Source organism: Bubalus kerabau, chromosome 2, assembly GCF_029407905.1.
Source record: "Bubalus kerabau isolate K-KA32 ecotype Philippines breed swamp buffalo chromosome 2, PCC_UOA_SB_1v2, whole genome shotgun sequence".
NCBI lineage: Eukaryota > Metazoa > Chordata > Mammalia > Artiodactyla > Bovidae > Bubalus > Bubalus kerabau.
The window spans coordinates 181,933,231-181,958,259 of NC_073625.1; the positions used below are offsets into that span (position 1 = coordinate 181,933,231).

At 44.6% G+C, this 25,029-nt stretch overlaps 1 protein-coding gene across 2 annotated transcripts in view; it reads right to left on the bottom strand.

Annotated features, from left to right (window-relative positions):
* Positions 1 to 4,263: 4,263 nt before the first annotated feature.
* Positions 4,264 to 25,029, bottom strand: part of LOC129644176 (inhibitor of carbonic anhydrase-like) — a 43,690-nt gene continuing 22,924 nt past the window's right edge. Inside the window, exons 9-17 of one of the 2 annotated variants that reach the window (XM_055569653.1) lie at positions 24,336 to 24,484; positions 22,279 to 22,369; positions 20,790 to 20,846; positions 18,251 to 18,406; positions 14,846 to 14,987; positions 8,215 to 8,279; positions 7,290 to 7,474; positions 5,455 to 5,641; positions 4,264 to 4,627 (exon numbers count right to left, since the gene is read on the bottom strand). In XM_055569653.1, coding sequence (XP_055425628.1) covers positions 4,593 to 4,627; positions 5,455 to 5,641; positions 7,290 to 7,474; positions 8,215 to 8,279; positions 14,846 to 14,987; positions 18,251 to 18,406; positions 20,790 to 20,846; positions 22,279 to 22,369; positions 24,336 to 24,484 — 1,067 coding nt within the window. In that variant the 3' untranslated portion in view covers positions 4,264 to 4,592. Of the gene's footprint in view, positions 4,628 to 5,454; positions 5,642 to 7,289; positions 7,475 to 8,214; positions 8,280 to 14,845; positions 14,988 to 18,250; positions 18,407 to 20,789; positions 20,847 to 22,278; positions 22,370 to 24,335; positions 24,488 to 25,029 lie in introns of both variants that reach the window. The other variant, XM_055569652.1, reaches the window with a different exon arrangement.

Below are 25,029 nucleotides of genomic sequence, written 5' to 3' on the forward strand. Positions count from 1 at the left end.
TTTTGCATGATGTACTCTGCATATAAGTTAAACAAGCAGGGTGAGAGTATACAACTTTGATGTACTCCTTTCTGAATTTTGAACCAGTAATACTGGTTGCTCCACGTCCAGTTCTAACTGTTGCTTCTTGACTTGTGCACAGGTTTCTCAGGAGACAGGTAAGGTGGTCTCATATTCCTATTTCTTTAAGAATTTTCAACAGTTTGTCATGATCCACACAAAGGCTTTAGCATAGTCAATGAAGCAGAAGTAGATGTTTTTTTGGAATTCTCTTGCTTTTTCTATGATCCAATGGATGTTGGCAATTCCATCTCTGGTTCCTCTGCTTTTTGTAAATCCAGCTTGTACATCTGGAAGTTCTCAGTTCATGTACTGTTGATGTCTCGCTTGGAGGATTTGAGCATTACCTTGCTAGCATGTGAAATGAGTGCTACTGTGCAGTAGTTTGAACATTCTTTGGCATTGCCCCTCTTTGGGCTTGTAATGAAAACTAATCTTTTCCAGTCCTATGGCCCCTGCTGAGTTTTCCAAATTTGCTGGCATATTAAGTGCAGTACTTTAACAGCATCATCTTTTAGGATTTGAAATAGCAGCTAGAGCTATTTCAAATTCATTTTAAAATATAGTTAAAAGGTAATTGACAGCTTGATATAAAGCTATCACTTTTATTATTTTGTATATATTTCATTGTGGAGTTTCTAACATATGTAGGAGTGAAATGTCTGATAATAAAAGCACAAAAAATAAAACAGGGAAGTCAGGGAAGTAGTGCAGCTAGCTTATGCTGGCTTGCAAAGGCTGACTGTGTATCTCTTCTTGTCTCTGACATTACTTGGATAGTTTGAAATCATCCATGGCAAGGGAATGTGCTCTGTGAATCTGGCAAATGATACCAATCTGGGCCCTTTTTACCTTGAACATCTGGTTGTTAAAAGTTTATCCACACTCCACTGGTGAAGGTAGAGCTGCACTATTACAGGATCTTACTGGGTTGGCCAAAAATAAGATGTTACAGAAAACCTAAATGAACTTTTTGGCCAACCCAATATGTTATCCACAAAGTGATATAAAGTTATTTGATGCCAGTGTTAAGATAAATATGTATATTACAAACTTTCGAGAAGATATTTAAAACAAATATCTTTTTATTTATAAAAATAAAAAAGTTATTATTATAGAATAACAAAGAAATAAAATAATAATAATCCAATAGAGAATAACAAACTAATAGAGAAGATAAAGTGAAATACTAAAAATTATTCAGTTAATCCAATAGAAGGAAGAAAAGAGGAAATAAGGAACAAAGAACAGATGAGACAGAAAACAAACATCCACAATTATGTTATATATAAATGAAATAAACACTTCATTTAAAAGAAAAAAGAATGTCTACTGAATGAAAAAAAAACCAGCTATATTTCTTTATAAGAAGCCCTCCTAAATAGAAAGAAACATGGATTAAAAGTAAAAGAATGTAATACAATAAACCAAGAAGAAACTATCAGAAGAAAGAGTCATATTAATATCCAATTAATAAACTTACAGAGAAAAAGTGTTACTGGACAACTAGGGACATCTCATGATGGTAACAGAGTCAATTCATCAAGAAAGCCTAACATCCTAAATGTGTATGTACCTAACAAAACCTCCAAATATATAAAGCACAGTCTGATCAAACTGGATGGAGAAATGAGAAAATTCATACTTTTAGTTGGAGAGTTTAACTGTCTTCTCTCAGTAGCTAATGCAAAAAGTTGATAGAAAATGAGTCAAGGCAGAGGATTTGAATAATAACTTGAACCAACTTGACCTAACTGCTACTTATAATACTATACTACATATTACAGAACTATACCAAACAATTAAGAATATCTATTTTAAAAAAAAGTATACCTGGAACATAGAAATAAACTACAAAAGCATATCTGGAAAATTGCCAAATATTTGGAAATTAAAAATAGCTTTTATATAATCAACAGATCAAAGAAGTAATCTTTGAAAAACTGGAAAAAATTTACCTCAATGATAATGAAAATAAACATATCAAAATTTAGGGATGCAGCTAAAGTAGTGCTTGGATGGTAATTTATAATTTTAAGTACCTGTATCAGAAAAATAAAATGTTCTAAACATTGATATAAGCCTACACCTTAAGAATCTAAGAGAAAAAGGAAAAAAAATGAAAAATAAGTAGAAGGAAGGCTAAGAACAGAAAGTGAGATTAAAAAATAGTAGTGAAAATTTATAAAAAATTAATTTTTGAGAAGTTCAAGAATATTGATAAAGCTATAGCTACATGGGTCTAGAAAAAAGAGAGAAAATACAAATTACTAGTATGAAAATGGAAGAAGAGATATCACTAGACGTCTCATAAATACTAAAAGAATAAAAAAATATTTTGAACAATTTTATGGCAAAAATAGACAATTTAGATGAAACAAATTCCTCGAAACACAAACTTTGCCACTGTATATTTGTCACTAGTTCTTTAAAAAATCTAACAGGTTTTTCTTTGCTATGTTCATTTATTTATTCACTCATTCATTTATTTATTTTTGGCTGTGTGACTTAGTTCCCCGATCTTCGTTCCCCGATCAGGGAGCAAACCCGGGCCCTTGGCAGTGAAAGGGCAGAGTCCTAACCATTAGAGGGCAGGAAATTCTCCTTCAAGTTTTCATTTAAATCCTTAGGCCTGTTTATTACAACTGTTCAAAGTTCATTGTCCGAATACCATCATCTCTGTGGTTTCTAGGTGTGTTTCCATTGGTTGATTTTTTGATGACTCTGGGTCACATTTTGAGCTTCTTTACACATCTAACAATCTTCTCATGCCACATCTAGATATTATGCATGCCATCCTGTTGAGATTTTGTTGTATTCCTTCAGTGAATATTGAGGTTTATTTTAGAGGACAGTCAAGTAAGTGACTTGCAGATCTGGTTTATCCCACAAGGGTTACTGTCACTTTCAGTAAGGACAGTTATGGAGCAGGCCTTGCTGCTGCTGCTGCTCCTAAGTCACTTCAGTCGTGTCCGACTCTGTGTGACCCCATAGACAGCAGCCCACCAGGCTCCCCCGTCCCTGGGATTCTCCAGGCAAGAACACGGAGTGGGTTGCCATTTCCTTCTCCAATGCATGAAAGTGAAAAGTGAAAGTGAAGTTGTTCAGTCGTGTCCAACTCTTAGCGACCCCATGGACTGCACAGGCTCCTCCGTCCATGGGATTTTCTGGGCAAGAGTACTGGAGTGGGGTGCCATTTCCTTCTCTGAGAGCAGGCCTTAATCTACAGCTATTTCACCCCAGCTGCCTTCAGTGAAAAGCTTAGGTGTTCAGTGAGGTCTCTTCACACTGGTTGGTAGGACCGTAATTGATTCCTGGTCTTATGGGAGCCCTGGGCATTGTTCAGCTTCTAGATCTCTCACAGTCATTCTCTGCCTAGCCTGACAGACTTCAGTTTCATTTTACACACAGGCAGATTAGTATTTGGCCAAGCATTTCAAGCAGATTCCAGGATGTATCTCTGCTGTATGCCAATCAAGTTCAAGTCACTTTGGCTTCCCCAAACTCCTATCTTTGTTCCTCAACTCAAACGTGATGGGCTCTTGTGGGTTCCTCCTCCCTTTGCTGTCATCTGGAAATTTCCTCTAGGCAAAGACTAAGGCCATCACTGTGCTCACTTTTCTTTGCCCTCTTTCAAGGATCATATAGTCCTGCACTATTATCGTCCAGTGTTTAAAAACATTTGTGCAACATATTTTTCGCCAGTTTTTTAGTTGTTTATGGAAGAGGAGCAAATTCTGTACTGGTTACTCTTTCACAGGCAGAAGCAGAGGTCCAAACACCAAACTGTACTTCACAGTATATAACTTGGGTTCCCATACAGTGTTTACCCCACCATAGGCTGGAATCATGGTAATAACAGAAATGGCAAAATCTCTGACAAGAAACTCACTTAAGTAAACGTAAATCACACTTTCAGGAAATTGAGTGAGGAAGGATAGGAGGATTAGATTTTTACAGTAATTTTGATATTTTTCAATTAATCTGATCAGGAGTTTAATTCTACCTGAAATTATGGATTTTAAATACATGAATATACTTTTTAAATGCACAAATGCATTTTTTCTTCTTTATTTTCATTATGTAAGTCCTTGATACTGTGCATACTGATGCTTTCTTTGCACACTTATGATCACCACTCAAAGACTCCCTTCAGACAGATTTATTACTTAAATTCAATTTAAGTGAGTTGACTCTTGGGTAAAATAATCAAAGAATAGACAGGGAAGTTGAGTTAGTCTTGCAGAGGTCTTTAAAATACATATAATTTAATAAATACTAAATTTTCACAAGCACAATTCTAATATAAAGAAATGATTCTCTTGCCCTCCCCCCAAAAATCTGAGAACATTTCATGGTTTTCTGAGAAGACACAATAATTTTTATTCATTCCAACTTTTGCATCAGTTACAGTATACAATTATAAAGACAAGTGATGTTAACGCAGACCCACCACGCAGACAAGTGAGGATGTGACCCCACCGTATTTTCAGGCTCTGAGCATCTCTGTGTTTGCCCACTTTGATCAGTTTTTAATTTCCATGGAATGTGCAGGCATCCAGAAGTTCTGTGAGAGGTAACATAAGAGAAAGATCGTCAGGTACTGCCTGGGCTTATTAAACACGATCCTTTTCCTATTTTCTAAAAGTAAATGGTAGATAATAAATATTCTTTTTAAATTTCTCTCTCATCCCTCTAACTGATGTCAGTGCTATTCTTAAACATCTACATTTTCCTCTCCTGCTCTCCTCATCTTTAACACATGATATAATTTAACAAAAATTCAGGCATACTCCCAATACTTTGATTATTCCAGGTCTAATTTTATTTCTCCAACTTCTTTCTTTTTGAGGTAGCTGTGCCATTTCTACAATACACAAAAATAGAGAGAAATGATATACTTAGTGCTACTTCCATGTATGTATATATGTAGAAATGGCCTACTTCGTGCTAATACTTCGTTTCTATTAAATTGTATAAAGTATTATCTATAGGTTTTACTTAAAATCTTTGCAAATTGGTCCTCTGTGAGTGGTATATATGTGTCATTTCAAACCTTCTCCCTACACTGAAATGCTAACACACATTTTCATTCTAGTAGCCAAAGAAAATGGAAAAGGACATGTAAACAAGTCCAATTTGCAAAAGATCTCTAGTTTTACTGTACCCTCTGTCTCCTTCAAACAATTTGGCCTTTTCAGGTAGAATCTTATACTGTTGCCTAATTGAGTTGCTTCCCTGGTAAGCCTGAATCCTCCTGCGAGGCCAGGAGCAAGCCCTCTGAATCTTTATGCTCCTATTGGTACTGGCCCAGGCTTGGCACAAGGTCATCTTTAAGACAACATGTTTGCCTTGATGCACATGTAACTGCTCCTCGGTGTTTATTCTACTCACCAGAGGGTAAGCAATGCCTCACATTAGCAATAGCCTGAAGATACTCTGGCCCTAAGTATTTTTGGTAAGTTGTTCTGTCCTGAAGGTTAGCCAGACATTCTGTGTCATCACTGAAGAGCAGGTCCTTGGCTGGGGATTTAAACAGCTGGAACATCATGTATTCAAACCCATTTCTTCCGAAGAGCTCCTGGGTCAGACAGACAGACAGAAAGCGAGTGACCAGCAGCCCGGGCCACGTGTTCTGCATCAGAAGCCCCAAGTCTGCTGGACTGCTCAGCTCCAGCCCCCAGCAACCCTGGGACACAGCAACAGCTTAGGAGGCACTGGAACAAAATGGCAAAAAGTTCTCTGGGTTCAAAGCCAGGCCCTAGCTTTTCCCATCGTGTGACTTAAGAAAATTCTTGACTGAGCTCAGTGAACTTCAGTTTGTACGTGTGCATGCCCAGTTGTGTCTGACTCTTTGGGACCCAGGGACTATATTCCACCAGGTTCCTCTGTCCATGAAATTTTCCAGGCAAGAATACTGGAGTGGGTTGCCATTTCCTTCTCCAGGGGATCTTTCCGACCCAGCAACCAAAACTGCATCTCTTGTGCCACAGATTGTTTCCCACTGCACCAAGGTGGAAACACCTGAACTTCAATTCACTCATTTGTAAATGGAGGTAATTACATTAGATACTGAGATGATATATGCAAAAAGTGAGAGTGTTAGTCACTCACTCATGTCCAACTCTTTGCAACCCCATAGATTCCTCTGTCCATGGAATTCTCCAGGCAAAAACACTGGAGTGGATAGCCATTCCCTTCTCCAAGAGATCTTCCTAACACAGGGATCGAACCTGCATCCCCTGCATTGCAGCCAGATTCTTCACTATCTGATAAAGAATACAGGGAAGCACAATGTATGTAAAGCAACTGCTAAATAGAAAGAGCCCCAAGTTCACTGCTCTCTTACTATCCCACCAACAACTGGTGGATGTTTTCAACTCTCTGAGTCATCTTTACATGTTTTCCTGTGACCAGATCCCTTGCTACCTTGCATCTTCTGTTCTCTGAATCTGACCCAGACACTGATCATTTCCATTGCTTCCTGCCCCACCCCCCCCACTTCCTTTGTAGCAGAGGTGGCAGCTCACCCTGGATGGAACCATCCCTTCAAAAGCCCAAGTCCAAGAGCCTCTTGTGTTGCCAGCTGCCTCTGGGTCATCACCCTTTAACCAGGATGTGTCAACAGCATATGCTAAGATATAGATTACTCATTTGGGGCTCCTCCAGGAATAGGGTGCACTAGGTCAAAAGGCAGACAAGGCTTTGGGTTCCTTAAGATCATCTGATTCAGGCAGCCACTATTCCCTAGGGTCAGCCCTTTTTGGCTGCCTATAGAGGTCATGAGTTATCTGAATGTTGGCTCTTCAACTTTCATGAAGCCCAAAACAGTGCTCAGCCTGCCCAGCTTCAAGAATCACAGTGAGATCCTCTTTTGGTCAGGCAGAGTAACCTCTGTTCCACCTTTCCAACATGTAGCCCTGCCTGGTGGGAAGGGCACCTGGGTTGACTCCCGTATTTCCAGGACAGAACAAGCCCAGGAGGTACCATGACTCTGCTCAGTCTCAGGGAGACACTTGAGATGCCCATGTGTCTGGACTCTTCCAGTCCACTGGAATGCCCTAGACAGCCCCAGAGCAAGCAGTGAGCACAGCCACCAGCCTCCCACTTTCATCAGAGGCAGGCTCCACTGCCCAGGGAGAAAGTGTGCAACTGAGCTGGGGTATGTCTGTGCAGCTCTGCAAGCGAGCTGAGCATTCATGTGGGGGATGAGGACTGAATTCCCACACCTGTTGGTTGAAGAGCATTCTGCGGACAAAATCTGCCTTATCTTTCCTCGAGACCACAGCATGACTTGGGACTATGGCCAGGTGGCAGCTCTGAGCCTCAGTCACAGGCTTCCTAGAGCCATCGAGGCACAGCAGCTGGAAGTCCTCAGGTTTTAGATTCTTCGCCCAGGCTTCAGGGTTCTTTCCTGGAGAGAGAGAGGAGGTGGAGGGGTCACAGCTAATGACTTCAGTCAAGGCACCCTCACTGGGGGGTGTGACTGACCACCAGTGCCTGGGAGAATCACAAAGGCACAAACAGAACAATAAAGCCTTTACAATAAAACAGAAGAGAAATATTCATAAACTCATAAATTCATTTGTCAGTCCTGTTAAAGGCAAAGATTTCCTCAACAGGGCTGAAAAGTGCTAGTCAAAAAAGAGAAAATCGACTGATTAAACTATATTAAAATGAAGAATGTTAATCAAAAGACATTAAGAAAGCAGGGAATTCCCTGGTGGCTCAGTGGTTAGGACTCCAGGCTTCTACTGCTGGGCACAGGTTCAACTCCTGGTGGGGAACTAAGATCCCACAAGACTCACAGCATGGCCAAAAAAAAAAAAAAAAAAAGTGAAAGGCAAGTATTTTCAAAGAGGGACAAGATATGTGCATTACATATAGCTGACAAAAACTTGTGTCCAGAAAATACAAAGAACGCCTAAAAATCAAGACAGCCAGACGTGCTTCTATGGACTGTGGCCTTTGTGTGTTTGTTGGTTGGGTTCAAGGCCAATGTGATAACCAACCCTGTCTAGTCTGACCAGACATGAAGAATTTTTTCATTCCCCAAATAAAGAATGTTAGGACCAACATGACTGCCTGGGGAGTGATTTCCCAGGAAGGACTCTGAGTTTTCCTGAGGGAGGAAAGGACAGCGCTGGTGCATACCGTTGGTGTTCTGCAGGACCGTGGAGTGCTTCACAAAGGCCACATCTCCCTTCTCAACCAGACACCTGCACAGAGAGGGCCGGGTCAGCAAGGAGGACCCATAGAGGCGGGAGAGAGCTGCTCCAAGACGGAATCCCTGGGAGCTCCCACCCCCTCCCCCAGGCAACTGGGCACATCTAACATGGCCCACTTACTCCACACACACTGCTCTAATGCCCGCTGTCCCTGGTAACTTCAGAAGAAATGTCCTAGAAAAAAAAATCTGCTTATTTAGATTCCACTGTAGATACCCATTGCTTGCTTCCTTAAACACGCAATTGTTGTTAATTGGTTTCTGATTGTTGGTTGTTGATTTCTGGTTGTTGATTGTTGATTGGTGACTGGTTTCTCCATGGGAGATTCTTGTGTTCTCCTATTAACAGGGCTATCCAAAGATAATTCTCTGGCTGGATCAAAACTCACGTCAGAGATTAAAATCAGTGTGGAAGATGTGATTCTGAAGGAGTCTTGTCACACCTTATGTGTCTACACAGCCTTAACAAAAGTTAATGTGCTTGTATCATGAGATATTTTTCATGCTTAATCTCCTGAAAAATGTTTCTCAGCGTTTGAGGTGCTTTGGGAGAAATGTTGATCACACTAAAAATAAGTTTTGTGACATTCAATCAGTTGGAAATTGATATTATTAATTTTTAGGAACACCTCTCCAGTTTTCTCTGTCCCATCATCAGGCCCCTCTATCCTTCACTAGAGTCAGTTACTCCCATTAATTTTCCTAAGCAATCTTGTCCTATTTCTTTGTCTTAACAAACTCCCCCCAATAATCCCAGGCCTGAATGAGCCCAATCATCTGTCTCAGGTGTGTCTGCACCTCAGCAGTGAGGTAGACGAGAGCTCCCCGATCCTTAACTTCACCTGAGCATTCTGGCTTCCCTTCTCTACTCTAGACCTGTGACTCTCCAAGAGTGGGCTGGACCAGCAGCATCAGCAACGCTGGGAACGGGTTATAAATGCACATTCTTGGGCCCTGGACCCACTGGCTCAGGAACTCTGGAGTGGGGTTCAGCCCTCTGGGTTTGAATAAGCCCTGTGGAAGTGTGCTCAACTGAGTATGAGAGACCAGTGCCTGAGGCAGCGTCCCCACAACTCTTTGTGACCCCATGGACTGCAGCCCACCAGGCTCCTCTGTCCATGGGGATTCTCCAGGCAAGAATACTGGAGTGGGTTACCAGCCCTCCTCCAGGGGATCTTCCCAACCCAGGGATCAAACCCAAGTTTCCCGCATTGCAGGCAGATTCTTTACTGTCTGAGCCACCAGGTAAGCCACTCTACAGAGCAGGGACCCCAAAATGTTCTCCCACTTCCTGTAAACCTCTGTCTCTCCATACACCCCTCCACAACACTTACACTCTGTCATGTACTCTGGCTTTGCAGAAGAAATAAAGAGATCATCATGTGGGCTTCCTTTCAACATCCTCTGTCGAATCTGGCAGCCCAAGACTCTAGCACTCTCCTGCCCTCCAGGGACAAAGGAGGAGGGAAGGCCTCCCTCCAGCTAAAGTCTCCTCCCCAGGGGCTCTGCACCCCACCTTGACCCACACTCAGGCACTTTCCACGGCAGTCATCCTCTTTCCCCTCTATAACCCTCTTCACTGGGCTCTTTCCATCAGTATTTATGCTTCTTTGAAAAAATAAACAAACACTAAGCCTTGCCTTGACCCTACACTGCCCTTAGCAATGGGCCTCTCCCCTAAAGTCATCCAAACACCTAAGAGCACTTAGCATCATAGCACTTACCATCAGCACTTCTGCACAGGACTCCCCGACCCTCGCCAGTCATCTTAGGGACTAACTCACTATTGAATCTGCTCCCGCCTGGGTCACCAGATCCCATTCATTGTACTTGTTTTATTTGATGTCCCAAGTCCATCCTTTCTCCAGTCATCTTTGTTTTAGATTAAACATAATATGTCTATGTATCTGTCTTGGAAGTCTTTTCTCTTCCACTGATTTGTCAGTCGTCACATAAACCAGCCTGTATTGATCACAGTATTAAGTAGTACTGTAATGTGATTTTTAAATCTAAGAACATTCCCTTTGTGTAACATTGTTTTTTTAATTCTTGGCTTTAATTTGGTCTACCAAGTGTTAATATTTTTTGAGTTCTGTCTAGGCCTCCCCAACCCCTTCAATCCACCTGGTCACACTGGAAGCAGCTAGGACTTTACGACACAATTTCAGGGCGTGAGTTGTGTGAGCAGGAAGATTTCCCCTGAACTGGGCTGACAATCACCCTCACTGCTGTGTTGAAGCTAGACTGTGGTGGGGGAGGGGGATAGGGCAGATGCATGGATTTCTGTTAGGGGTTATAATCCGGGGAGAGACAATGGTGGTTTAGATCAAGGTGGTATCAGCAGAGATGGGTGATGAGGTCAGTTCTTGTTACCCTTTGCAGGTAGAGATAACATAATATGATGATATAGGGCCTCAGAGAAAGAGAGGAGACATGGTCAATACACAGCAAGACTGACTTTTTCCAAAAGGAAAAACAGAGTTGCCTTTAACTGAGATGGGGAAGACTGCAGGAGGTGCTGGTTTGGGTGGGAGTGTGTGAAATTCCAAAAGCTCAGTTTGGGACATTTAAACTTGACCTGGTGATTAGACATCCAAGTGGACATGGCCAGTAGGCAGTTAGATGTATGAATTTGGAGTTTCATCTGGTGTTTTGGAGAGATGTCTGAAGAGGAACGTAAATTTGGGAATTGTCAACATAGAACTACATGGAGAAGGAGAAGTGGGCGTCAGAGGATGAGATGGCTGGATGGCATCATCGATGCAATGAACATGAACTTGGGCAAACTCCAGGAGATGGTGAGGAACAGGGGGGCCTGGTATGCTATAGTCCATGGGGTTGCAAAGAGTTGGACATAAAAAAAAAAAAAAAAGAGTTGGACATGACTGGGCAACTGAACAACAACAAGAACTAGATAAAACCACTAAAGTCTGAGCATTAAGAGACAAGATCAAGGCTGGAGCCCTGCGGCTTGCCAATACATAGGGGTCAGGGAATGAAGCAGAACCAGCAAAGGGGCTGAGATGCAGTAACAGGAGAAGAAGGAGGGAATCCAAGAAAGTGTGGTGTCCTGAAGCCAGAGAAGAAAATGTATCCAAGAGGAGGAAGAGATGGGTGGTGCCAATGATCTGGGCTTTGGATTTATTTGCAACACAGAGGTCCCTGGAGATTTAAAATGACTATTTCAGAAGTTCCATGGTGGTCCACAGGCTAAGACTCCTTGCTCCCAATGCTGGGGCCCAGGTTTGATTCCTGATTACGGAACTAGATCTCACATGCCAGAACCAAGGGTTCACATGCTGCAAATAAGGATCCCACATGCCACAATGAAGACCCCATGCAGCTGGATAAATAAATAGATTTTTTTAAAGTGTAGTTTCAGCTGTGTGGTGGATGGTGGTGAAAGGCTGTTGCTGACCCACAAAAAGACGCCTGGATTCTTGGCCTCCGGAAGAGAAGAATTCAATCTGGGGCCAGTGACGAGGCTTGATTGCTCAGAGCTTTTGTGCAATAGAGTTTTATTAAAGTATAAAAGGGATAGCGAAATCTTCTGACATAGATATCAGAAGGGGGCAGAAACAGTACCCCCTTGCTAGTGTTAGCAATGGCGGTATATACCTTTTAATTAGTTATTACAATGAATCAAAAGAATGTCTCAAGTTTGTGAAAATTTTACCAGACTTACTCTAGCAATTTATATTTTAGGATAACAAGATTAGAATTTGACAACAGAAAGATCCTCCAGACCCACTCCCATAATATACATTCTAAGATATCAGGATTAGTCAGAGGTTTTCAGGAAGGAGAAACTGTCCTCCAGCCGGATATATTGTTGCTGTATAATCTCTAGTACAGAGTTTAAACTGAGTTGTGTAATTGACTGAGACAAGGGCTTCCCTGGTGGCTCAGAGGATAAGTGTTTGCCTGGAATGCGGGAGACCCAGGTTCGATCCCTGGGTTGGGAAGTTCCCCTGGAGAAGGAAATGGCAACCCACTCCAGTACTCTTGCCTGGAGAATCCCATGGAGGGAGGAGCCTAGTAGGCTACAGTCCATGGGGTTGCAAAGAGTTGGAAACGACTGAGCGACTTCACTTCACTTCAAGGAATGCAGAGGGAAAAGAAGTTTGTCCTTTTCTCCTCCTTGAAAATTCCAGACTCCCAATCTCCACTTTGAGAGCCCCAGACCCCTTTCTCCTCTTTGGGGACCCTGAACTTCTTATCAATCTGCCTAGGAATTGACTTTCTGTGGTGGATGGGGGTTAATGGTGGGGGGGTGGGGAGGGGCGGGGAGTGGCAGATATGGTGGGAATAATCTTCCCACTTGCCAACAATGAGGAAGAATGTGTTCTGTAGATAATTTAAATACAATAATGAAAACCAGCTCCATTGGTTGGGGAGGGAGAGGTGAACAATTTCTTTAACTAGGTTTGGGGAAGACTGAAAGGAGAGAAACTAAACTGGGCAAGGACATTAGAGTGACCTCCTTCAAGGACTTCTGTTGTAAAGAAGAGAGAAGCAGGAGGTTGCTGCAGAGGACAGTGAGATCAAGAGAAGTTTGTCTTATTTCTTTATGTTTAGGATGAGAAAGAAGCAGCATGTTTGTGTGCTGCTGGAAGTAATTCTGTGGATAAAAAGATGTGATGACGCAGGAAGAAGAGGAGAGGCTGCTACGGCAACGCTCTTCAACAGGCTGCGGGGAGGCGATGCCAGCACAGATCAGGCTCAGCAGGAGCCAGCCTGCTCGTCCCCAGGAGGAGGAGTGGCAGCGCACCCACCGGCACGGAGGTTAGCACACGCACGGATATGGCAGTGGCACAATGGCATTTCTATCCCAGTGACCTCAATTTTCTCAGGTGAAGGAGGAAAACAAGTGTGATAGATGGAGAAAGAAACGTTGGATGACTGAGGAGAGGAAAGAGCATGGAATGGTCTTGTAAGAGAGTGGGATGGTAACTGACTAGCGATGGTCTGGCTCGTCGGAACTGGGTTCTCATTACTTTACTGGGAGGCCAGTCAGCTTGGAGGCCCTGGCACTGAAGGGGAATGTTGGAGCCAACCCAGGTTGCAGTTCAGCCAGGAGTAGGTGACTGGCATTTGAGGATGTGCACAGGGGAATAATGAATAATTATCATGGTTGGCTGTAGAACGTATGCTGTGGTCTGGAGGGGGAAAGGTTTATAGCGGGGGGTGAGAACAGGATCAATGGATCTCAGGTCAGTAGGAATGCTGGAGACAGGAAGCTGGAAGCAGAGCCAAGGCAGGCAGGAGGCATTGGGGAGAATGCGATGCCTAGAGCTAAGACTGTTCTTTGCATCCCCATCTTCACGATGGAACTCCCGAGGTTCTGGACAGAACTCGAGGTCTCTGTGACGCTCTCATAATCATGCCAAAATGGGACCGTGGACCTTAATACCGATGCACATCCCAGTGGAAGGAAAAGTTCAAATATTTTAGCCTCAGTTTAATGTTTATATTTATGCAGTAGGATCTGTGAAAATATGTAATTTATGTATGGTTTGTGAAAGTGACAAAACTTTGGAGAGGGAGGGACAAAGTAGTCTGGCCATGTGATGACTAGAAGCCTTCTTTATAGAGGCTCCCACATTCTCCACACAACCCCAAGTCCATAGCACCCTTGAGGACCCTCCATACTTAGAATTAACTCTACCTCCTGAGCCAGATCTCCAAGGGCAGAACAGCCAATGGCTGCAAGCCCAGCCTCCCCTACCTGGGCCCACCTCCCAGTGCTCTCTCTGGGGCCTTCTCTGGCCTCAAGCACAGCATGACTTGTCTAGCCTTGCCTTTGTCCTTGCTGTTCCTTCTTCCTGGATTATTCTTCTCCAGATTTTCTCAAGCCTGATTCCCTTTCAGTATTTAACCCTCAATATTTAACAGCCCCTCCATGATGCTGAGGCCTTCCCTGACCACTTTTTCTAAGATTAACCCCAAGTCACTGTCACATCACGCCCCTCGGTCCCACGCCCCCATACACACACCCTATAGCACTTACCACAGTCAGGAAGTGATCATCCTTTATGCGCTGTCTTACTCCCCCCACGAGACACAGGGGCCATGTGTCTTGCTATTGCTCTAACCCACCTACCTAGAACAGCGCCTGCACCTACTATGTGCTCAATAAATATTTATTGAATGAATGGAGGAGCCCAGGAATATGTGTTTTTAAATGTATTCATCAAACAGGTATAAAATGCACATATTCAGTGTCCTTCCTTTGATCTCAAACTGGGCTCTGGAAGATTCTGTGACTTGTCCACAGTCATATAGAAGGAAGGATCAAAAGCAGAAGCAGGGCTGTGACCTGTGCTTATCATTCTTGCCCCTCCCCAGGTGCCCTGAGTCCATCAGCTCTGCCCAAGATTGCTCCAGGAAGGGACCGGACCTGAGTCCTCAGGGCCCCTGGGAATCTGCATTTCTGTTCTCCAGTCCTGGCCCCTCCTAAATGCAGCACCCAGATGGTGGGGTGCTGAGAAAGGAGAAAGGACAAGAGGTTCACTGGGCTGGTACCAAAGCAAAAGGCAGTGGGCAGATGCTACTTGCCTGAGCACCCCACTGGAGCCGTAGTACTGCTCGTGGCTGTTGGGAGCACACATGTGGGCTGGCTTGAAGCTGCCTCTGCACAGAGCACAGAGGCTGGACTCCGGATCAGACCCAGGGGCACAGCTTTGACTGAAGAACTCATCTGCACAGGAGGACACCTGAGGTTAGCTTTCCCTGCCTGAGTTGGCAAGAAAGCCTCAAATTTTGTTCCTAAAATTGCCTGAGTGACATAAAGACACATTCAGGTGTTTAGTACCATATGATTAGAAATAAGAACCTACGGAATAGAAAAAGAAAAAAGGTTGCAGCTGGAGCAAAGTAAAGGGGACTTGGCTGAAGCTGGGACAAGGGTCTGTGAGATCACTGAAGTCCTGGCACAGGGCAGCAGGGGGAGGGATGGACACGGATTTAACTCTAGGAGAGTGGACGAAATTGGAAGTTTTGGTTGGTTGACCCTGTCATGCACGCTTTCCTATCTCTATTGCCCTTGTCCATCTTTACAAGGTCTGCAGTTATGACTCGAAGGACATGAAGGAGCCTAAGAGGCCCAACTGCCCAACCCTGTGCTGAGCCCCAGGGTACCACTATGATGAAACCACAGAAGTCCTGCCCTCCTGGAGCCCAAGTTCATGGGGTGACAGTCACAACTCAAGTAATTACAGCATGAATTAGCATTTCCCCATAATTGTATTTCCACATCATGTTCTGGGAAAAAGAATATGGCTCCACAGCTACAAATAAAGGAGCCTGGTGCAGACCTAGGAGTCAGGGAGAGGTCTCAAGTGGAGAGATGAAGAATGAATAGGAGTTACTCTAGTGAAGGGCAAAGGATGAGCTTCCTAGTCAGGGAGCAGCATCTGCAAGGGCTAGGGCAAGGGTTGGGGGAGGTGGGCAGACAGCACAGAGAGCTTAATGGAGGCCCCCTGGTGCTGAACCACTCAGTGATCCAGTGAGCGGGAAGGGTCAGGGTCCAGACCACGTGTGATGGTCTACATCTTTGTGTACATTTTGTTTTTATTTGTAAAGAAATGGGGAGCCTCTGACAGGCTAGATAATGTGGGGCCAAGGGTCTAGCAGGGTGAGTCAAGACAGATGTAGGGTGCAGGCAGCAGGCTACTGCTGGAGTCCAGGGGACATGAGGGCAGCTTGGAGTCTCACGAGGCAGAGGGAGGAGCTAGGTGGAGGGGAGGACAGCTAAAATCTCAGGCTGGATGAGTATGTGGGGATGAGAGGTTGGTTTCCAGCTGGAGCCAGGGCACAGACTGGGAGCCTCCAGCAAGCTGGGTGGCTCTGGGGCAGGATCAGGCTTGGTAGGGAGAATGCATTCTATTTTGTACAGGTTAAGTTTAATGCACTTTTCAAATACAACATTAGATAATGTCAAACAGGCAGTTCAATATATGCAGGTTTGGAGATCAAAGAGAAATCCACGCTAGGGACAAAACCTGACATTGTCAGCATATTGACCTAGCCTCAGTGACAGCAGCGAACCTTGATCTAGTGCTTGCTCTGGGCCTAGCTTTGCACGTATAATATTGGTTTAGATGGTCATCTAGGCTGTAGGCATAGATGTGAGTGCTTGGAGGTTGAGTTTAAAGTGGAAAAAGTTGCTTTAAGCAACTCAAACATTTATTAACCAGGTTGGGAAAGAGGGACTTTGTAGGGGTAAGAGAAAAAAGAAGGTAGTGTGTTTTCACAAAAAGCCAGGAGACTGTGGTTTAAGATGATTCAATGAAAGGTCATGGAGGAACAGACTGGAGCCCATCCTTCCAACTGAGCAACATGGAGGTCCTGGTAACCTTGACCAGAGTTCTCCCTGTGGAATGAGGCAGGGGAGTCACCCACAGCAGGGAGTGCAGGGGTGAATGGCTCAGACCATGATTTTAAGAGGTCTAGCCATAAAGGCGGAGAAGGCGATGGCACCCCACTCCAGTACTCTTGCCTGGAAAATCCCATGGACGGAGGAGCCTGATGGGCTGCAGTCCATGGGGTTGTGAAGAGTTGGACATGACTGGGCAACTTCACTTTCACTTTTCACTTTCATGCATTGGAGAAGGAAATGGCAACCCACTCCAGTGTTCTTGCCTGGAGAATCCCAGGGACGGGGAAGTCTGATGGGCTGCCGTCTATGGGGTTGCACAGAGTTGGACACGACTGAAGAGACTTAGCAGCAGCAGCAGCAGCAGCCATAAAGGTAGAAGGAGAAGGTTAGGAGCTAGAGGGGACGGTAGGGAGAGGGAAAATTTTTCAAGATGAAAGACATTGGGTGCATTTACAGGTTGAGAGAAATTTGCATATACCAGAGGAAGAAATGGTAACTGAGGGTGCAGCTCTGGGGAGGGGGTCGAGGCAGGGACCGACAGCCACGTGGATAGGAGGACTTGCTAAGCAGATGCAGCCAGCAGGGGCCCTGGGCTTTGTTGGTGAGGTATTGATGGGAACTGTCCTGATGGCTTGAAGTGTCTCTTGCATAGGCGACAAGATCATCTGCTCAGAAAGGGTGGTAGACAGGTGAGAGTGGCATGGAGGTGTATGGACAACTAGGACATTAGGGTAATTACTGGGAAGTGTGGGGAGTGGAGCAGAGGAACGGTAGGGGTGCTCATGAGCCTACAGTTGTCGGGGGTATGGGTGATGCTGAGGCCAGCGGCTGGAACATCTGCATGGAATAAGTTGCTGTGCCCTGTGACATTCTCCACCTGTGTTCAGCTGCTCAGGTGCAGAGCGCCAAGAGAGTGGGCGATGGGGTTCCTGCAGGGCTGAGACTTGTCACATGGCTGGGGAAAGTAGGGGAGCAGGAGCCTTTTAGGTATTGGCTGAAATGACTAATACAGAAATGTAAGAGAGGTGAAGGGTGAAAGTGAAAGCTAAAGCAGTCAAAGGGTGAAGCTGAACCGTACTGGTGTGACGTGTTCAATTAAGAAAGCAGGTTCAGGTCTCTCGTCTTTTGAGATGGCCCACACTCTGTGTATGTGTGTATCTCCCCAAATAAACCTTTTTCACACTTAAAAAAAGAGAGCAAGTTTAAATGGAAAAACAACACATGCACACTAACACACACATTAGACACACACACCTACACCCCACTCTACACTCCACTCTCGTTTTGCCAACAGGCCTCTTCCATGAGGTCTAGCCATAAAGGCAGAAGGTCTAGCCATAAACCATGAGCCAGCTTCCATGAGCCAGACGAAAGACATAAAGAGTGGTGTATTTCCCTGAGATCTGCTCTTTGAGCCAAACCACTTCCGTGGAAGCAAGAGGGGAGGAGAAAGGGGGATCCTGCTAAGGAGATGTGAAGCTTGCCCACATGTCTATCCAGCTCCTGTCCACCACCCACTTACGCCATTCGTTGAACTGAATTTCTCCCCTACATAGGCACACCGTCACTCAGAACACACTTACCCAATTTACATGACCCAGTCTGATTGTATAGGAAACCCATGGGGATGTTCCAGCCAGCAGAAGTGCCAACTGCAGTGTGGCAGGACTTCTTGCCTCGCAGAGAGTTCCAGGTTAGGTCGGCATCTGACTTCTTGACCACTGCCACGACGTAATAACCTTGCAACAGATACCAAGATGCAATTTCAATACCAAGATGCAATTTCAGTACCTCCCAGACCCTCCCTAAAATTTACTCCAGAGCCGCTGCAGCTAACCTTCACCTGTCAGTCTCTCAGGGAGGGAGCACTGGGTGGAGCCACGTGTTTGAGTATTTCTGTTGAGTAGAAGTCCAAAAGAAAATGCTTTAATGACTTCCTTTTTAAAGTGAAGTCTCTGATTTTCTAGGTTTATAGTAATACCATTTTCTAACGATGACAATTTAATGTCTTCCTTTCCTCAATTTTTTTAAAAAACCTCCTTTTCTTATCTTACTGAATTCACTCACAAAATAATGCCAAATGTATTTGGTGAGTGTGCACATTTTTGTCTTGCTCCTGATTTTTACAGGAATGCCATTGACATTTGGTGTAGTCTATCACAGTATTGGGACAGAATCGTGCTTGTTGAGTAAGACCTAAACTCCAAGGCTGTTTAGAGACTGAAATCATGGGTAATGTGGTTCACCACCCCCACTCCCACCCCCTCCCAACACACATACACACACCTTTTCTTGCTGTTGTAGTTCAGATGTCTATATATTCAAGTTGGAAGTCAACATAGCATTGGAAGGCCTCCCTCACCAGTTACTAACCTGCCTCAGACTAGTCACTCAGCATCCAGGATCCTAAATCTCTCGTAAACGAAATGGTAACAGTAATACCCATTTAGGTACTAATACCTATTGAAGGAGATGAAATGTGCTAATACAATCATACTGTACATTAGGAATGGGAAGGGAAGGTTACATGGATAGGCTTCTGGCCATGTTGCTAGCAGCAGGAGCAGTACTAGAGCCACTTTCTTGGTGAAGCAGATTCTCCTGCCTACCACACTGGGCTCTACGACATCATTCCAGCAGCCAAACACTGTTAAAGTACCTTTCTTTGAGCTGTAACAATTTCAACAAAATGGCATTAACTATTGCCATCTGTGGTGTGTGTGTGTGTGTGTGTGTGTGTGTGTGTGTGGCTTCGGGATGAACTCCTCTCCATCTCTACTCCAATCTAACCTTCTCCATCACCCTGAACTGTCTTCCAAGTATCCTCATTGATGCACATTTGTATATCACTGCAGTTCTTGGAAATCTCAATCACTTGTGAAGCAATTACAGTTCTTTAGGACTTCGTGTATTTTATAATCAGAATGACTATATGCTGTTCCTTAGGTTTTGGGATACAGACTCAATTCAGAGAAGACTGTTAGCCAGGAAAGCAGGGAGGAAAGAGGGAGAATATATCCCAGATTCTGCTCCCTTTGAAGGGGAGAAGCTGTGGGGTGAGTGGCTTTGCACCCCGAGGCCTCTGCAGAGATGGGTGGTGCAGGGCCTCTGTGACCCTACACTTATGCTGTGATGCTCCAAGCTCCCATACCTCCCCTAGCTCTATCTCATAAGAAATTCCAAACCAAGTAAGCACTTGGTTTCATCTCAAGATCCCCTATCACAATAGTTTTCAAAGTTTAATGCACATCAGAATCATTCTGAGGGCTTGCTGAAACACAGAGCAGCAGCCGCATCCTGGAGATCAGCAGACCTGTGGCTGGACACAAGAAGGTTCATTGCTAATAAGTTCTCAGGCTACATTGGTGCTGCTGGTCCAAACACCACATGACATACACAACCACTGCTCTAGCAAATGCCCTAGATTACCCAGGGTACCTCAGAAACAGATAAAGACCGTTTCTGCCCATGAGATGACACAGATGGCAAAACTTGTCACCTGCCCTCCTATTCTGAAGAGGAGGTTGACTCCTCTGCTATTCAAAGCCAGCTACTAAAAGCTAAGGGTTAATTTCCTTTCCCTCCTCCTCTTCTTCATTAGCAGCATCTATGCCTCCCCTCTTCCTCCTCTGAGGCCTCCACGGGGCCCAAGAAATGTCAGGAATGGGCTCCTGTCCCTTGCAGAGATGGGTAGCAGCCTGTGACAGGGAGCACTGTGGTGGGTCAGGAAGGGCAGCGGGTTTCCAGTCACGGTGCCTTGAACAAGCCTAGGTGCGGCCACTCGCTGCCTGTGTGGCCCTGGGCTAGTCACACAGTCCCTGAGCCTCACTTTCCCATCTGTGTGATGCACACAGTGACACCCACATTCTAGAGGACTGCTGAGCAGGAGCAGCGCAAGCAGGAGCCCTCTGTCCACTGGCACATGCTCCACAAACAGAAATTATTTCACAGCTCACGACAGATTTGCTCCTTCACAGTGAACTGTGGCAGGGTCATCTCTCTCTCTCTCTTTTTTTTTTTACAAGTCTAGTAACTTTGGTTTATTTGTAAGGCTTTCCTCAACCCCTCTCCCCCACAACAGGCCTTTACGTTTGAGCCCCAGTGTTACTGATTCTGACTCACCTTTCATAGGTGTGTTCACACACTTAGACCCAAGCTGCTCTTTGCCATCTTGAGACACTAAAAACAATTGAGGTACAGGTTGTTAAACTCTCACGTTACTCAAGTCATGATTTTCTCACTCTCAACAGTCAAGAACAAAATGAGGAGAAACGCTGACCAAGCAGTTTGTCATTGGCATCAACAAGCTGATTCCCTGCCATCCTATTTCAGCTCCTCTCCCCTGACCTTTGCTATTTGAAATTAGGCTCCATCCCAGAATTAGCTCAACACTGGGAGCTACAGAGAAAGAAAATGAAATGCTCATTGAAGGGTGTGAGGGGGAAGCAGAAGCCATAAAAACCTTCACAGAGGCTTTTCACTTTGCCATGTGATTCTAGGCATCCTGACAGTCTTCCCTTCAGAGCTTTGGGCTGTGCAAGCAGTCACTACAGTCTTGCTAGGTTGTAAGGGAAGGGTCCAATCCATAGTTCAGAAAGACTGGTTACAGTCTGCATTCTACCCTGGACACCTCATTCAACCTCCCTAAGCCTCAGTTGTTATGGAGACACCACTGTTTACTTCACCAGGTTTTTTTGTTTTGAAGGATAAAGTATGGTTTCTCACTGCCTAGCAACTTAGGGGTTTAACGAATGAACCAGCTTTATTTTTCCTGATAGATGGATCCCCACCAAGACCATGACCTTGTAGCCCCAATCCTTAATGTTCTAACAGCTGGAGTGAGTTCATTTGGATTAGTAAACTTGGCAAAAGGATCTAGGCACCTGTGGCTCTTTCTTCCTTGAAGAGAATGGGGTGAGGATGGTTTTGACCTCCTTATGTTTGACAGAATGTGTTTTCTTCTGTACTAAGCCGTGGATCCAGTCAGCAGTAGAACTATCCACCTGAACTGGTGGGCGACTCTAACTCAAGGGCAGTTTAACGAGCCCTGTGGCCAGTTCTGTGCCATGGTCTCCAATATCACTCTTCCAGCAATAAAGGTTAACACCTTTGAAATTTTGATTTCTCTCCAAGTTTCATATATATCTTAGTTGGTTCTGACTCTGGGAAAATAGATGTTATCTACTAGTACTCTATGCTGGAGAAGGCAATGGCAACCCACTCCAGTACTCTTGCCTGGAAAATCCCATGGACGGAGGAGTCTGGTAGGCTGCAGTCCATGGGGTTGCGAAGAGTCAGACACGACTGAGCCACTTCACTTTCACTTTTCTCTTTCATGCATTGGAGAAGGAAATGGCAACCCACTCCAGTGTTCTTGCCTGGAGAATCCCAGAGACGGTGGAGCCTGGTGGGCTGCTGTCTATGGGGTCGCACAGAGTCTGACACGACTGAAGCGACTTAGCAGCAGCAGCAGCAGCAGCAGCAGCAGCAGCAGCAGTACTCTGCTCCAAAATCAGCTATTGTTATCTCAACACTGAACTAAATTATTCTTTGCCTTTCTATGTCCATAGGCCAGAGGGAAGAAAGCACAGAGACCCTCGCCTCCACTTACAGTAGTTCTCTGTCAGGACAGGCACCAGGCCACACTTGCCCGCTGTGTAGATGAAGCCTCCATCCAAGCTCATGGCGTCAGCCTCTCCTTTCTGAAGTTAAGAAGTAACACAGTAGCACAACAGTGAGGTTGTTATCCTGTCTCACCCTCAGAAGTTTCCATCTCCTTGGCTTCACATCATGTGTCTTTGTGATAAACCAAATGGCGTGTATGACCCAAAGCTTCGGCCACATAAACCCAGGGTTTAGAAAATGCCAGAGGTCCCAACCCAGATCATGTTCCCTAGGCATCTCCGTGCCCTCTATGAGGCCCCATTCTTAATGCGGGACATGCTCTCACCACATTTCCTTTGTGACCATTGTCACTCACTCAACAATCCACGTGGTCAGACTTAGTGTATTTAATCTGTTTCTACGGGAGATGTTTTTTTCCCTATGGCAGAGTTCAATTCTGTTCCTATAATCTCATTAGCACTCTAGTCTAATTAATAATTTATTAATAATTAACTTATGATTTTAATCAATGAACTTTTCCAACAACAAAGCCAAAAATGCACACTTACATTTATAGATAAGGTAATGAAGAAAAAAACATACAGACACAGGAACACTCTTTGCTCTTCCCCTACTAACTACTCTTCTAGAAATCTATCTTAAAACAGTAGTAACTACAGAAGCAAAAGCTTACCTTACCATGTGCTGGGCCCTTTTCTAAACACTATAGTGATTTCCTCAGGTACTCCCTCACAGAACCCAGTAAGGGGGGTACTATAATTCTCCCTCTTTTATACATTTTTTTAACTGAAGCAGAGAGAAGCTAAGTAGTTTATCCAATAGATGATCACTAAGATAAACTAAGGTGGTTTAATTTTCTTAGCCTCTGCTCATAACCACTATGGAATGTGTCAGCCTCTTGGACTGACTGTTCCAAAGGACACATCCCTAAATACTTTCTATGTACATTTTTTTTCATCCATCAAATGAGTGAAAAAAATCTATTTCATGGGCTTATCATGAGCATTAAATGAGTTAATACAAGTTAAGAGCTCATACACATGCATGGCACACAGTAAGTAATTTCAGATATATTCACCATCATTAATATTAAAGAGGCTTCCTCAAAAATACTGATGGGTATAGAACAAAAATATCCAATCACATATTATCTATAATAGACAAGGATTCAGAAATAATTCAAATATAGACATTTAGAATTGAGGCATAAAAATTTGGTGATCTAATATGCAGTCATTAAAAACATTTTAAATGAATATTTCATTACCTAAGAAAGCATGCCAATTGTGCTCAATAATTGAAATAATAACTATTAACATTTATTGACTGCTTATTACACATTAGGCAATGTTACAAGCACTCAAATTCATTTAATCCTTATAATGGGCAAATTCAGGAGACTATATCAATTGCAAGACCTTAATATTATGGGTTAGTCCCAGAGAGGTTTACCGCAGTTGTTATCTTTTGAAGAAAAAACTGTAGTGTTTTCTAAGTTTGTCAATTTTTCAGTCTTTTATTGATAATTTTTTTCCTAATCTCCAAAACTGAAATGGACAGTTATTAACAACATAACACCATCACTCAGAAATTATAATGAGTTTTGAGTTGTGAAGTTGTAAATGATATTATTTTTCATTTCTCTTCCAGCGTGTAATAATTTTATCACGAGGGAAAAAAAAAAAAGTTTAAACCTGTCCAGAGAACCAACAAGGTTGATTTGCTTTCACAATCCACAGAGGCTCTGACCACAGGATGTCACCCCGCATCCTAGGCAGGACCCCTAAGAGCTCCCAGGGCTCCAGAGTTGAGCTGAATATATGGGTCCTGGGCTGCTCTGTTTCTGCCCTGGCAGAGCTGAAGTGGGAGGTGGGGCCAGTGGGGTGGGGCTTCAGAGAGTGGGGCTGGGGAGGGCAGCATGTAACAGGCGTGTCTCAGCCTCACAGCTGATGGGAAGACACGGGGAAGGGGCCTCCACCACCAAACGCACAGCAGCGCTGCGTCCGAGTGTCCAAGGCAACTGCAGAGGCAGGTCCTCCTTACCGCGATGGCAGCAATGCAGTCCTCGGTGCTCTCCTCCACGGTGCACGTCAAGATGCCGCCGCTCAGCGCACTCCACCGGTTACACTTGACATGCTCGTCATGGCCCACTGTGCACCACATCACCCTTTGGGGATCTTCTGCCTCTGGGACTGCTAGAGAAGAGCCAGGGATCCAAAAGAAGCCCCCAGATGGGGGAAGGATTCCGAGTGGTTGCCCAGCCGGGCTCTTCCTGGCAGCGGCAGAGTTGACGTGTCTCACGCCCATGTCACCACCTATTCCCGCATATCACCTCCAGGAGAAACGGCCAACTTGGCTCCCAGACAGGGCAGTGAAGGCAGAGCAAGCCCCTCCTGACCTCCCTACTCAGACATCACCTCCCCAGGGGAAGCCTCTGCCAGCACCAGCCCAACTCAGGGCCTTCTGGGTTTTTTCCCTCACAGGAGGGAGATCTCCCATCCAGAGAGCATCCTCCAGTTGGAAGCCAGTGTCATTTGTTCTGGGCGGGTCTGCTTGTTCCACCCCCCATCCCCCCACACCTGCTTCTGCCACAAGGGCTTTGGCAGATGTGCCATAACTACTGAAAAAAAAAGAAAGAAAGGCAGGAAGGAAGCATGGAGAGCCAAAAGAAAGCAAGTGCTGGATCAGGGCTTGCTGGATCAGTGTGTGCTCAGTCGCTTCAGTCATGTCCAACTCT